The sequence below is a fragment of the Dasypus novemcinctus genome, chromosome 10, assembly GCF_030445035.2.
Source record: "Dasypus novemcinctus isolate mDasNov1 chromosome 10, mDasNov1.1.hap2, whole genome shotgun sequence".
Classification (NCBI taxonomy): Eukaryota; Metazoa; Chordata; class Mammalia; order Cingulata; family Dasypodidae; genus Dasypus; species Dasypus novemcinctus.
Window position 1 is genome coordinate 81,231,251 of NC_080682.1, and position 14,187 is coordinate 81,245,437.

Consider the following 14,187-nt stretch of genomic DNA (forward strand, 5'->3'; position numbering starts at 1 on the left):
TTAAAACCAAAATTTGATATAGAGAATTTTAAAAAGTATAGACCTGGAAGCAGATTTGGCTCAAGAGACAGAGCGTCCAACTACCACATGGGAAGTCCAAGGTTCAAACCCAGGGCCTCCTGACCCATGTGACGAGCTGGCCCATGCATAGTGCTCATGCGTGCAAGGAGTGCTGTGCCATGCAGCCCCACGTGCAAGGAGTGCACCCCATAAGGAGGGCTGCCCAGTGTGAAAAAAGCACAGCCTGCCCAGGAGCGGAGCTGCACACATGGAGAGCTGATGCAGCAAGATGACACAACAACAACAAAAAAGACACAGATTCCCAGTGCTGCTGACAAGAATATAAGCAGACACAGAAGAACACACAGCAAATGGACACAGATAGCAGACAACTGGGGGTGGGGGGGAGGCAAGAGGAAAAAAAATGTATAGACTAATCTCATGTATGAGATGCAAAAATTTTATATAGAATAACAGCAAACAGAACAGCAATGTATCCAGAATAGGAATTACTTTAGGAATATTATGGTGGTCCATACCCAGGAAATCTATTAATCCAATTCATTATATAAACAAATTGGAGGGAAAAAACATAGCAAGAGTTGCTGAAAAGACATTTGATAAAGGACTGCTGCTATTACTAAAAATATAAAAATTAAAAATAGGAATATAAAAAGCACTAAAATATATAAACACCAATTATAAAAACCTATAGTAAATATATAATCCTACATGGCAAAATAAAGAAACCATTTTTATTAACATTAGCAACTATATAAGAATACCAACAATCAAGGTTTATATTTACAATTGTGTTGGAGGTTTTAGCAAATGAAAGGAAAGAAAAGAACAATACAATAATAAACTGGCATACACATTGGAAAAGAGAGAAAGCCTTCTCTCTGCTGCAGAGAACACTCAAGACTCTAGAAAAAACACTGTTAGAATTAAATAAGAGGGAAGCAGATGTGGCTCAACTGATAGAGCTTCCACCTACCATAGAGGAGGTCCAGGTTCGATACTCAGGACCTCCTGACTCATGTGGCAAGCTGGCCCATGTGGAGTCCAGCTGCACACAAGGAATGTCACCCTGCACATGGGTGCAGCCCCGTGCAGGAGTGCAGCCCGCCCAGGAATGGTATCACCCACACAGAGAACTGATGCAGCAAGATGACGCAACAACAACAAAAAAGACACAGAGAAGAGACAATATGAGATGCAGAAAACTAGGGAGCTGAGGTGGAGCAAAGGAATGATCACCTCTCTCCCACTCCAGAAGGTCCCTGGGTGGGTTCCTGGAACCACCTAATTAGAATACAACAGACACAGAAGAACACACAACCAATGGACACAGAGAGCAGACAATGGAGGGTGGGGGGAAGAGGGGAGAAATAAGGGGAAAAAAAAAAAAGAATTAAATAAGAAAACTTGATAGATCAGTCAGAATATACATAAGGCAAAAATCAAGCTTTTCTCTTTTCAAGTAATGAGAATCTAGAAATGTGAATTGTAATGAAGTATACAATATTTAGAAATTTATTTAACAAGAAAGGGATAGATCTATATGATAAAACCTCTAAAATCTTATTGAAGAAAAAAAGTGAGATAGAAATGCAAATGAGTTCTTGGTTGGGAAGATTTAATATAAAAACATGTCAATATCCCCAAACTTCCCCCAAACAAGATTTTATTTTTCCCTTTACATTTTTAAAATGATCTCATTATTTAGAGAAATAAAAGCTGGTTACTAGCTTAGAAAAAATATGAATAAAGAAGACTTAGTGAGGTTGACTTCCCTCAGCAGATATCACACCATATTATAAAGCCACTGGAATCAAATTGACATGGTACTGGACTATGGAGAGACAAAAAGAGACGAATAGAATAGAAAGAATTCAGCAACAGCTCCCAGTACATGTGGCCACATAAAGGGGATGTGTCCATACAGGTGGAAAAGAATGAATCATTTAATAAATGGTTTTGACATTTGGAAGAAAATAGAAGCAGACTTCCATTTCACACCAAACACGGAAATACATTCTAGATGGATTAAAGACTTAAGAGCAAAACTCCACCTGCCAGTCTCACCAACTCTTCCTTCAAAATTCCTGGGATTTAACCCATTAAAACAATGTCTCCCTGCTCCCTAAACCTGTACTGAGCTTTGGGTGTATTATCTGAGGACATAACAAAGAATACTTTGCAATCTGGGCAACTGAGAAACTTATCTGGCTCATTTTTTCCCATCGGTACCTGTCCAAGGCAGGAAAGTCCATCTGCAGAGAACCATCCCTGAGGACCTGGCTCTGTGGGAGCACGCCTGACCCTCCCCCTGCACTGACAGGTACCTTTGCTCCTCCTCAGAGGAGCCATCTGGTCGCGGTCTCCCAGGCCCGTCTCATCACACAGCCCATTCTCACTACTCTTTTCCTTGGACTTCCAGGATATCCTGTTGGGCAGGTTCCCCTCCTCCCTCTTTGTCCTTTGTCCCTCTGTCTGTCTCCCTTCCACGCACCCCAGAGCTGATGCTGCTCCCAGCTTTACTCCTTATTTCTGCACTCTGTCATCCCCTCTCTGCAGCTAGGGCTCCAGTCCCAACTTTAATTATTCACAAAGCTCCGAATTCCCAATTGATATTTTCAAGTCTTTACCTTCCTCCCAAATACTAGTTTTGCATCTATAATTATCCTCTGTATCTCCTCTTGAATACCTCATTTTCCTTATCTCTGCTGGTAGCAGTACTTTCATTCCAAGGACAAAATGGGGGTGTGATCTTTGACTTTTCCTCTTCTTTAATCTTTGATATCGAGTTTCTAAGTTCCACGCAAAATGTCTTACTAGATTCCCACTGCCACCATTTCAGTAAAGCTCATATCACTCTAAGCTTCAGGTGACCACCAGTCAACTCACCTATATTCTCATCTGCCAGAGTAACCCCATCTTAATGCCATTCTCATGAAGCCCCTCCTGTGCTCAGGAAGCTTTGAGGGCCTGCAGGATCCAAAATCCTTATCGACACCCCAAGATCTTAAAAAAAAACCATGTCCTCTCCCCTACTCCCGGGCCTACCCCCCCACAACCTCTCTCACTCCTCAACACAAAGTCTTTGTCATAGTCAGGTTGGGATCCTGGACCTGTGAGATCCAGAGCCACTGCAAAAAAAACTGCTTACTGAATATGGACTGACTGGTGATGAACACTGGATAGAAGGCATTGGAAAATACTACTTTAAATGGAATGCCACAAATAAATATTATCACACAAAGCAACTGACCCTTATTAAACAAACATACATTTTTTTAAGGGATGGAAGCGTGAAATAGAAAAGTCATAGATAGGTATCTGATCCCAATACATAATGAACATATAACGATGAAGGAAATGGAAATGGCAAAAGCAACATTACCCAACTCAAGGTGTCAGGGTTTTAGAAGGCAAGTGCCAATTAGCTGACTACCACCTTGACTGCCACCAAAAATGCCTTGGATCTAGGGGTGGGGCGTGAAGGGCACTGCTGGGCCCCTCCTGCTTCTGAGAGGTGGCAGGGCCCAGCTATACCCCTCTCAGCCTCCGTACCAGGGCACTGCCATGAGGCCTCATGCAAAACACTGCTGGAGGGGCAGTGTGGACTTCCTGTCAGCCATGGGACTTCCTATTTGCCTTCTATCAGATGCTTTCAGTCATTTTATCTTTACAGAAGTAACAGAAAAGAAAGGCTGGAAAGAGAAGAGAAGGAGGAAACATCAAACAAGTAAAAACTCCCTGCACTTCAATCAAAGTTTTGGTATAGAGAAGCGAACTTACCTCTACTTTTTCTACTACTTGCTTCCCAAAGGAGCAAACTTTGGTGGAACAGGTGACTGTCATATTTTCAGAACTCTCATACTGGCTGGTTACACCATAGAAAGCCCCAGCATCGTCTAGAATATTGCAGTTTAAATCCGCCTGTTGGAAAGGAAATGGAAGTGGGGATTATTCTCTCATCCTGGGAGTCATGGCAACAAGTAATAACTGCCAGAATCAGCTCTGTCAGGAGTGGCTTGGGAAGGTAGGAAGATGACGCCTTTCCAGAAACAAGCTCAATGGCCCATGGACTTTTTTTTTTTTTTCAAGGTACTGAGCTGGGGATTGAACCTGGAACCTTGAACATGGTAAGCTGGCACTCAATCACTGAGCCACATCGGCTCCCCTGGGTTGGTTTTTTCATTTTTTGCTTGTTGTTGTGTTGTTGCTTTTTGTTGTTGTTGTTGTTTTGTTGTTATTGTTTTTGGAGGCAATGGGACCTTCCCATGTGGGAAGCAAGTGCTCAAACTGCTTGAGCCATATCCCCTCCAATCATTTTTTCAAAGCGGGTGCTAATTCGGCAGTCTTCCCTTGAAATGACATGCTACATATGTTTCATTTTATCTTCTTGTATTGCAATAAAAGATCCATGAGGTTTTTGAAAGAATATAGTATGTGAATCAGATTCATAGTCACTAATCTTTAGATATTTAAAAGAACAGGCAAATCTGCAGCTGACTGGGCATGTTACATGTGTGAAAACAGAAACTTAACTAAAAATTACAACATCTGGAGGGGAAATGGTTCCTAGGATAAACTGGCTTTCACAAATGCTCAATAATGAACGCAAATATCACTCATCTCACACATTTTAATCAAGTGCTTACTATGTAAGGCTCACGCTAGATACTACATGGGACTTGACTGCCACCTAAATCAGAGACACGTACATAAAATAACGAATTCAGATGGAGAAGGGCTAAAGGACTAAATTGGGCAGAAGCCTGTAGTACTTCATTCTAGTTATTGTGTAAGAACTCAGGAAACGGAAGAACTTGGGCCAAGATCCTAGAGGGCCATATAAGGGGTTGGGATTTTCTTGTGTAGGAAATGGGGATCCCTTGAGTTTTAGTGGGAGGAAGTTATGGGATTTGAACTGCTTCAGAAAGAAATCTCAGGTCATGGTGCAATGGGAGGCTGCTGATTGAATGTTCCCTCCCCTCAGGTATCCACCGATCCCCTACTAGACTCCAGGTGCTGTGTCTGGAGCTGGGGGTACAAAGTGAGCAAAACCTGAGCCAGCCCTTGCTATTATGGGGCTTACGATTTCGTAGGGCAGACAGGGCAGGTATCACACCAAGGAAGTACGGAGGGAGAACTGCATGGAAACAAACAGTGGGGAGTAGAACCCCAGGGGTCAGGGAAGCTTCCAACGATGCAGCTCAGATCCAAAGAAAGAGATTGCTCAAGCAGGAGGAGCTTTCCCTCAAAGAGAAGAGCATGTGCAAAGGGTGCATGGCCAGAGCAAAGGCTAATAAATGGCTGGAAAAGAGCTAGCGAGTAGCTGTGGAGGTGGGAGGATGTGCAACTTATTTCCCAAGGGCAATGGGATGCAGGAGTTCTAAGGAGGACATGAAAGGGGGAAGTGAGAGGGTATGATCAGATCTGTATTCCGGAAGGGCACCTGTGACCACAGCTTGGAGAAGTGGCTGAAAGAGCGCACGAGTGAATAGAGAGATGCATGTGGAGGCCAGTACAGCAATCCAAATGAGATGACAGGGCATATACCACAACAACATGGACTATTGTGGAAGCTGCTGAGGTCGGCGGATTTGATATTCAAGTGAAACTTTTTATTTTGTGAGGTTTAGTACATTTTAACTAGCTAATTGTAATACTTTGGCAGGCACTACACAACAGGAAGATTCGGTATAGATTCAAAGACGGACCTGAGTCATCTTACATATTTAATAAGGGCCTGCCCTTGAATTTCCTTTTTGAATTGAGTACCAGGAAAATGTTTATAGGCACAACTTTGTATTTTCTGGATTTAAATAAAAAGAACCTTATACTCTATGTTTCCATTTTTATCTTATTTGCCAAGAAATTCAAAGCTAAATTCTGTACTCAACCACAGTAATTATCTTAACCCAGGTGTTTCTAATAGCTACTAATAACCAGCATTCCACTCCTTTTACTGGTTTCCAATCTGCTTTTACTTGCACTTGTCCAGTTTTATACTGTCCATAAATTTTGTCAGCCTCCTTACATTTTGCTTTTTGGAATCATAAGGGGTGCAAATCCTAATTTTACACAGGGTGCATTTTTCTTTGATTCAAAGGTTTAACATTTGGCTCCACAAAAGTACAGCTTAGGTGGCAGAGGAAGCATGCCTTTCCTTAACTAAGACCTACAGCTGAGCTACCCAGGCCTCCTCAGTCTACCCGAGCTCCATGGGCGAAAGGCTAAGAACTGCCAGCCAATTCATCCTCCACACACAGCGGGCCTTGAACACTGGAATTACCAGAACGCCTTCCAGAGGACGGCTGTCAGCCAGCATGTTGTGTACACCAAAACTGGGTCTTCAACAAGCGGCCTCTCCCTTCCTGTTTCACTATCATCTTGGAATGCATCTCTCTTTTTGAGGTGGTGGGATTATAAGTGGTGGTCTTCTTGTATGGTTTGTGCTCTTACTAATATAACAATTTGTGGCCAAAGCTTTTTAGCATTTTTTAAAAAGTAAAAACATGCATGTGGTAAATAGAGGCATCAAACTGTCAGGTGCATGGTTTTATTTCTATCCCTGAACTAGTTAATCTCACCAGAGGTAATCAGCATTTCTCCAGTATCCTTTTAGAAAATATTTTAGCACATTCAAGCACATACACACCTTCGTTTTTGCACAAATGGTTATTCTTCCAAACCTTGCTTTTAAAAAAAATGTATCTAACTATACATCTTAGACATCATATAGTACTGATATAGATTATCAGGGTAAAGAAAGAATAGCCACTGGTCTTTTGGCCACATCTACAGCGGGAATGAATACCGTTCTCAACCACCACACTGTGGACCTTCCAGAACGTGTCACTGAGAAGAGCCCCGGGGCGCCCTGCAGAGGAACTTCAAGCACATCAGTGTAGAACTCAGTCTACTCGGGAAGAAAAAGAAGAGGCTTCAGGTGACAAGTGGTGGGGAAGTAGGGAAAGGGACTGGCTACAGTTTACACTCTGTAGTCAGGTACAGAACATGACTGAGGAGGTTACGCTGCACTTCGTAACAAGATGAGGTCTGTATCTGCTCACTCCCCACCAAAGCTGCTATCCAGGAGAGGGGTTCTCTGGTTGAAATCCAAAATTCCTTGGGTGAAAAATACATCCACAGGGTTCAGATGAGGCCAGGTAGGGTCGATTCAGTATCTCAAGCCCAGAAAGATGAGTTAATTCTTGAAGGAAATGACACTGAACTTGTATCAGATCCAGCTGCTTTGATTCAGCAAGCCATGACAGTTAAAAACAAGGATACAAGAAAATGTTTGGATGTTGTCTCTGAAAAAGGAACAGTTCAGCAGGCTGGGGAGTAAGATCTAAGAGGTGACGACCTTGCTTCCTACTTTGCTGAGAATACTAAAGCTAATCTGCAGGCACACACCACCAGGTCTACCTGCCTACCAGCATCTGCCTTCCCTGCTGCAAGGGATGACCTAGGAGGGGCCGACTCCTTCACTTATACACGAAGGTTCCTCTCTCTGCTACTCAAGGGCACTGCCCCATCAGTTCTTTCCTTTTTTTCTCATGTACCCATTTTCCCTTACTATTGGATCACTTCCATATATACATGCTATAACTTCTATCTTTAAAAAAAACAATAACCCACTAAAAAGCAAAAGAAACAAACTACCCCTTGATTACATACCACCTCCAGCTATCTTTTAGAGCTCGGTCTCCTGTCAGGTCTTGTACTGATTTCTCCTCCTCCCTCTGACTTCTGAGTATTGAAGTGTTCCAGGCTTTAGTTCTCTTCTCTACACTTGCTCCCTTGGTGGTCTCATCCAGCCTCGCTGTTTTAAATACTATCCATCTGCTGTTTACTTCCTGTGGTGGTTTGGAACTATTTGGACCCCAGAAAATCATGTTATTAAAGTAATTCATTCCTTGAGTGTAATCCCATTGTACGTAGGACCTATTGATGAAGTTACTTCAGTTAGGTGGGACCCAGGGTGGGTCTTAATCCTTTTACTGGTGTTCTTTATAAATGGGATGAAGAAAGAAAGATGGGGGTGAGAAGTGAGAGAAAGTGCACGCTCGAGAGAGGACAAGTGGCACTGAAGCAAGAAACTGAAAGCCCTGAAACCCGGAAGAGAAAGGGGAGACCAGGAGACACCGCCGTGTGCTTTGCTGTGGTAGAGTCAAGGATGGTGGGGAGCCAATCTTTGGGAAGAAAGCATTGCTTTGATGATATCTTGATTTGGGCATTTTTCTTAGCCTCAAAACTGTAAGCTAATAAATTCCCATTGTTAAGCCAAGCCTACCCCCCTACCCTCCCAAAAGAATAGACACCAAAAACACATAGACAACCACTTTTTTAGTGGATGAGGCACCATAATTTAATCCATGATCCATGGATATTTAGTGTGCTTCCCAACAACACTGCAATAATGAGCTAATACGAAGCAGAAAAGTACATTAGAAATGATTTTCGTCTTTGAATTATGAAAAATTCCCAGCTTTGAAAGAGTATAAATGTGCTCTGAATAAAATGTCAACTAGCACTGATGGTGTACTCTAAACAAACTGGTTATTTTGATGTATTCAAGCTGTTCAAAACAGTTAGCTGTGTGGGGTGTAAGGTGGGAACAGAGGTGTGAAAGCAGGAAAGGGAAAGCAGCGACGGTGGGGAATCCACGGGACAGCAAATGCAGCTGCTTTTTTTCTTTTTAACTTTCAAACCTACTCTGGCGATTTAACCAGGAGGGAGTTTCCTTTTCTTCCATTTTTAATGCCCCATTTTTCACTTTGTTCACTTCAATGCCATTATTTTTGACAAGCAAAAGATTTATACCATAAACATACTTGGACACATAACATCTAAAGCACACATGGAAATAAAACATATAAAATAATCTGTCAATAGGTACAGTTTAAAAAAAAAGTTAACTAAGTTTAGAATGGTTTTGACTCTGATTTGATGTTTAGCAAATTACTGGTAAACATCACCAATCTCATGTGTCCATTGTATGTTTCAAAGCATAACATGATGCTAGTGGAAGTACGTCCTATAGCAGTGTCTCTGCTATACAACTAGAATCGTTCTAACAACTAGAACGATCATTTCTAAGACTCCCCATTTCCTTTACATGACGCAATTATTTTCAGTACTAATCAGCACTGTTTCACTGTTCTAAATTTTCAAAACAAAAACTCCAAGTAGCCACAGAAAATGACAGAAATGAAGTAACTCAAATCCTGTTTCTTTGTTTTCATTGTTCACATCTGAATCCACTGTTTAACTGCAGGAAGAAGTGTCACCACAGAAACTGCAGAGTCAATCTGTACCTGAAACAAGCTCAAGTGGTTCCAAACCGTTACGAACTTACTCTAGAAATGAATAAAAGACTGGGTCCCAGTGTGTTATTAAAGGATGAGGAATATATAATGGATAATTAATACAAGAGTATTCACTTGAAGCATGCATGCACACACACGCTTGTGTATATGCATGTATAAAATGAAACTCAGTACTCACTGCAGCAATTGTTTAGGACTTAGACCAACAAAGCCTCTTCAGGGAGGAGCATTTTATCAGTGAAATAGTTTAGAATTGTCTGTACACTGATAATTAAAAGAATGACATTGGACTCATACAGAACAACTAATAAGGAGAGGATGTTGGACAACAATGATCCCAATGAACAGAGAGCCTGTAACTGCAAGTGGGATAGTCCCATCCATCTGCTCCATGCGATCTAAGCCCCTCTCAATGAGAGGTGGAGTGGGCATCACCACTCCAGAATCCTCAGGATTGGGGATGAACGATGGACTAGAGTAGACGTACTGTTATCCTACTGTAGAATTGTTATTTTAGCAATGGAAGAACTTATTATTGATGTGGAGGCAATGGCCATGGAGGTTGGGAAGAGAGGAAGAGAGTATAATATGGGGCATTTTCAAGACATTGAAAGTGCCCTGAATGATGTTGCAATGACAGAAACAGGCCATTATATATCTTGTCATACTGACAAAATTGTGAGGGAGACAGCGTAGACAACAATGCAAACTATAAATCCACACTTAGTGGCAATGTTCCAAAATATGTTCATCAACTTTAACAAATGTACCACACTAATGAAGGATGTTGTTAATGTGGGAAAGTGTGGGAGGGGGAGGGAGTGGGGCACATGGGAATCCCCTATATTTTTTACATAATTTTTATGTAATCTAAGTATCTTAAAAAAATTCAAAGTGTGTGTGTGTGTGTGTATATATATATACACACACACATACACACAATAAGACAAACAATTTTTTGATGGTTTTGCCATTGTTTCTAAATTCTCTACAGACAATTAACTCTTATAGGCTGCACCCAGGTCAGACTACTCCCATCATCTCACCTTTGTCTCATTCCTGTCCCTTAGAATTCCCCATATAAGTTTAGGTAGTGTTACTGTGGAATGGTGATCTATAGTTATAATGTCAGGAGGTAGTTAAGTGAAATTATTCAAGAACACACCTTATGAAAAGCTGCCCTCAGAAGCTATCCTGACAAACTATATGAGCTTTAATGTTGTCAGGGTTAACTATAGGTATAATAAACATTCAAAAAAGGCACAAATCATGAGTTTACAGCTTAATTTTCTTCAAATTAATCATTCACATAACTAGCACCCAGATGAAGAAAGAGATCAGAAGTCCCCCCCATCTCACCCCCAACACTCCCTTCCCATCACCATCGCCTTCCACCCCTCAAGGGAACCATTATTCTAGTTTCCAAACATCATACATCAATGTTTCTTTGAACATTAAATAAATGACATCATGCATTGTTTATACACCTTGTGCTTGACTATACATGCTCAGAATTATAATTGTGAGATTCGTTTTATGTATGTAGTTCATTCATTCTCATTACTGTAGAGTAATACGATGAACGAGTAATACCATGGTTTATCCATTCTCCCACAAGGCACATTTGGGGTATTTCCCAGTTGGACCTATTATGAAGAGAGCTGCCATCAACATCCTTGTACATGTCTTTGATGAAGTCATTTATGAGTTTCTGTTGGGTGTTCCTAGGAGTGGAAGTGCTGGGTCACAGGGCCTATCTATGTGCATTTTAGCTTTCAGAGAGACAAAAGGCACAGAGGTTTTGTGAATTATCTTATGCTTTTCTACTGCAGCTTGAGAAAAAGTTGGTGTTTAATTATTAGTGTAAATTTAATAGGTTATCATTTAAAAGCCTTCCCTTCTAACAGCAAATAATCAAATTGCTTTACAGTTTGCTTTGCAAATATGCTGGAACATGGAAAATAATCACGTAGTCACCCAACCATATCACAGTTGTGCTTCAGGAATTTTCCAGAAGGGAGTACTGATGTGGAAGATCTGTCAGCTGATGATATTAACAATACCCCAGAAAGAAAGTCACTTAACTTGCATGAAGCAAAGGTAAAATCAAAGAAAGACTCAATATTAAATCAACGAAAAAGGAAGTAAACTCTCTAATGAGTCTGGAATGGAGCTGAGTCATCACCCACCACTCAGGATGTAAAGCAAACCTATTCCATGGCGTTCTAAGGGCAAGAAAATGAGAAAAAAAAAATGTCCTGGGATCAGAAAGAGAAATTATTTCTGCCTAATCAGCTTTTATCTGCCCACAGGATATTTTTAAAAAGCAAACAAACAAAAACAAACACAAACCCAAGAAATAGCTAAAAACCATCAAACATACCTCCCCAACAAATTCCAAATTCAAACCGTACCCTACCCTCTGGGGAAAAGTCAGCGTGAAGTAGTGCTCACAGGCCAGGTTCTGAAGTGTTGAGGAGCAATACTCTCAAATGCGGTTGGGGAAGGCCAGTCCAGGGAGATGGACCCTTCTTAGAAATCTCCCCCAATTTTCCCTTGAAATGGCCCCAAAAATGAACTTGGGGTCAGAGGCCAAGTCTTTCTCCCATCTCCCAAAGCAGAAATCCTTTCCTTAGCATCCTGACCAGAGCTGCCTTCTGGCTAAGTATCTTCAGTCACAGGTATATCATTACCTCAATAAAATACTTCCTCTATTGTTGGACAGCCCTATTTGTTAGGCAGCTCTTTTTCCCATTGTGTTAGTTTTCTCTTGTGGCTGTAACAACACCACACATTGAGTGGCTTGAAACAACCCCAATTTATTATCTTACAGTTCAGTAGGTCAGAACCTGACAGGTCTTCCTGGGCTAACGCATGGTGCTGGCAGGGCGGCACTTCATTTGGGGGGCTCCATGGGAGCGTCTGTTTCCTTGCCTTCTCCAGCCTCTCGGGCTGCCCACACTCCTTGTGCCTTCCTCCATTTCGAAGCCAGCAACTTTGGGCTGAGTCCTCTCACACAGCTACAGCTCTTCAGCTTGTGAATGCACCAGACCCACTCAGATCATCCGGGGTAATGATCTCCCCGCATGCTGACCAGTAACCTTATTTTCCCCTTTGCCACGTAACAAAACATATTCACAGATACAGGGGACCCGGACACTCACACTACAGGAGAGCCGTTCCACGCCATTAATTTCAAACTGGCCTTCTTGTAACTTCCACCCAGAGTTTCTACCTTCTAGAATCACACAGCCCTAAGAACACTATGTGGCAATTCTGCAATTTGTTTCATTTCCCCTTTAATCTCATCTTTTCTCTCCCCCTTCTCACCTTCAGGGCCATCCACTTCCCAGGATTCAAGCTCCACATTTATTTTTCTTAAACTTCATTCTGATTTCTGACCACTGTTCCCGCTAGTCTAGATATCTGTGAATCCTGGCTCTTCCCCTGCCAGCACGGGTAGCAGAAGCAAGGGATTTGCTTGTTTTTGAGGTACCAGAGCCAGAGATTGAACCCAGCACCTTGTATGTGGGAAGCTGGTGCTCAACCACTGAGCCACACCACTCCCCTAGAAGCAAGGGATTTGGAATCACTTGTTCTGAGTCTCAGTTTCCTCCTCTTCAAACACAGGGAAGAAGACCTGCTTCCAAGGGCCACTGAGATGCCTGTGGCTGTAACGCACATGAAAAGCATCTGTAAACTATAATGTGCTACACAAATGACAGCCATTACTAACACTGATAATCGCTCCCGATTTACTTGATTTAAAATATGGATAGAGACAGAGATAAAGACAGCCTCAAGCCACATCTCCAGAGACCTTCCCCAGTGTAGATGGTGGCTGATAATCAATAAATATAATGAGTGCCACTGCAGAGTCAGTCTTGGCCTCATTTCACATTTACCAGGTGTGTGGCACAGATGTAACAAGGGCTTTCTGTAAAGAGGAAACTCAGGAGTTTCTCTGATTTGTGAGTTTATGACAAGTCTTCTATTTTGTGTATAACTGCTCTAATAGTTATAAAATTATCTTTTCCACAAAGACATGATTAGAGATGCTGAAGAATTCTTTCTGGAAATAAAAAAGGCAATCCTTAATAAATGTGTTGAAAGAATTAAAAGTACAAGTCTATTTGCAGGCAAATCATGGAAAACAATGTAAGTGAAGTGCAGAAGCAGGAAACAATACCAAACAAGCAAAGAAACAATAAAACAATATCAAAGTTTCTTAAATTTACCCCAAGAATTCCTAGAAAGAACTCGAATAGACACTTGTACACCAATGTTCATAGTATCCCTATTCACAATTGCCAAAAGGTGAAAACAACCCGAGTGTCTATCAACAGATGGATAAACAAAATGTGGTATATACAAATAATGGAATATTATTTAGACATAAAAATGAGTGAAGTTCTGACATATGTGAAAGCAGGAGTGAACCCTGAAGACGTCATGCTGGGTGAAATAAGCCAGACATAAAAGGGCAGATACTGTATGACTTCACTTATATGAAATAAGTAGGATATGCAAATTCACAGAGAAAGAAAATAGAACACAGGTTGGGGGGAATGGTGGGAATGGGGAATTAATGCTTAATGAATGGGTGCCGTTTCTGTTTTGGTGATGGAAAAGTTTTGGTAATGGACGGTGGTGTTGGCAGCACAACATAATGAATATAACTAATATCACTGAATTTCACACTTGTTTTTTTAAAAAATATTCAAAAAGAGGTATTCTTCAAAGAATGATCTTTCCCATTTCCTGGATAGCGAAAGATGAGGCCAAGTCCAATTGATAGAGCGAAACCCAGCTCCAGAGGGCAGGACCAAGTGAGCTC

General features: G+C 41.5%; 1 protein-coding gene across 4 annotated transcripts in view; it reads right to left on the bottom strand.

Annotated features, from left to right (window-relative positions):
- Nucleotides 1–14,187, bottom strand: part of TEAD1 (TEA domain transcription factor 1) — a 279,363-nt gene that overhangs the window by 16,229 nt on the left and 248,947 nt on the right. For all 4 annotated transcript variants that reach the window (XM_058305713.2, XM_058305714.2, XM_058305715.2 and 1 more), the window contains one exon: nt 3,805–3,945. In XM_058305713.2, the coding sequence (XP_058161696.1) occupies nt 3,805–3,945 (141 nt within the window). The remainder of the gene's footprint in view (nt 1–3,804; nt 3,946–14,187) is intronic.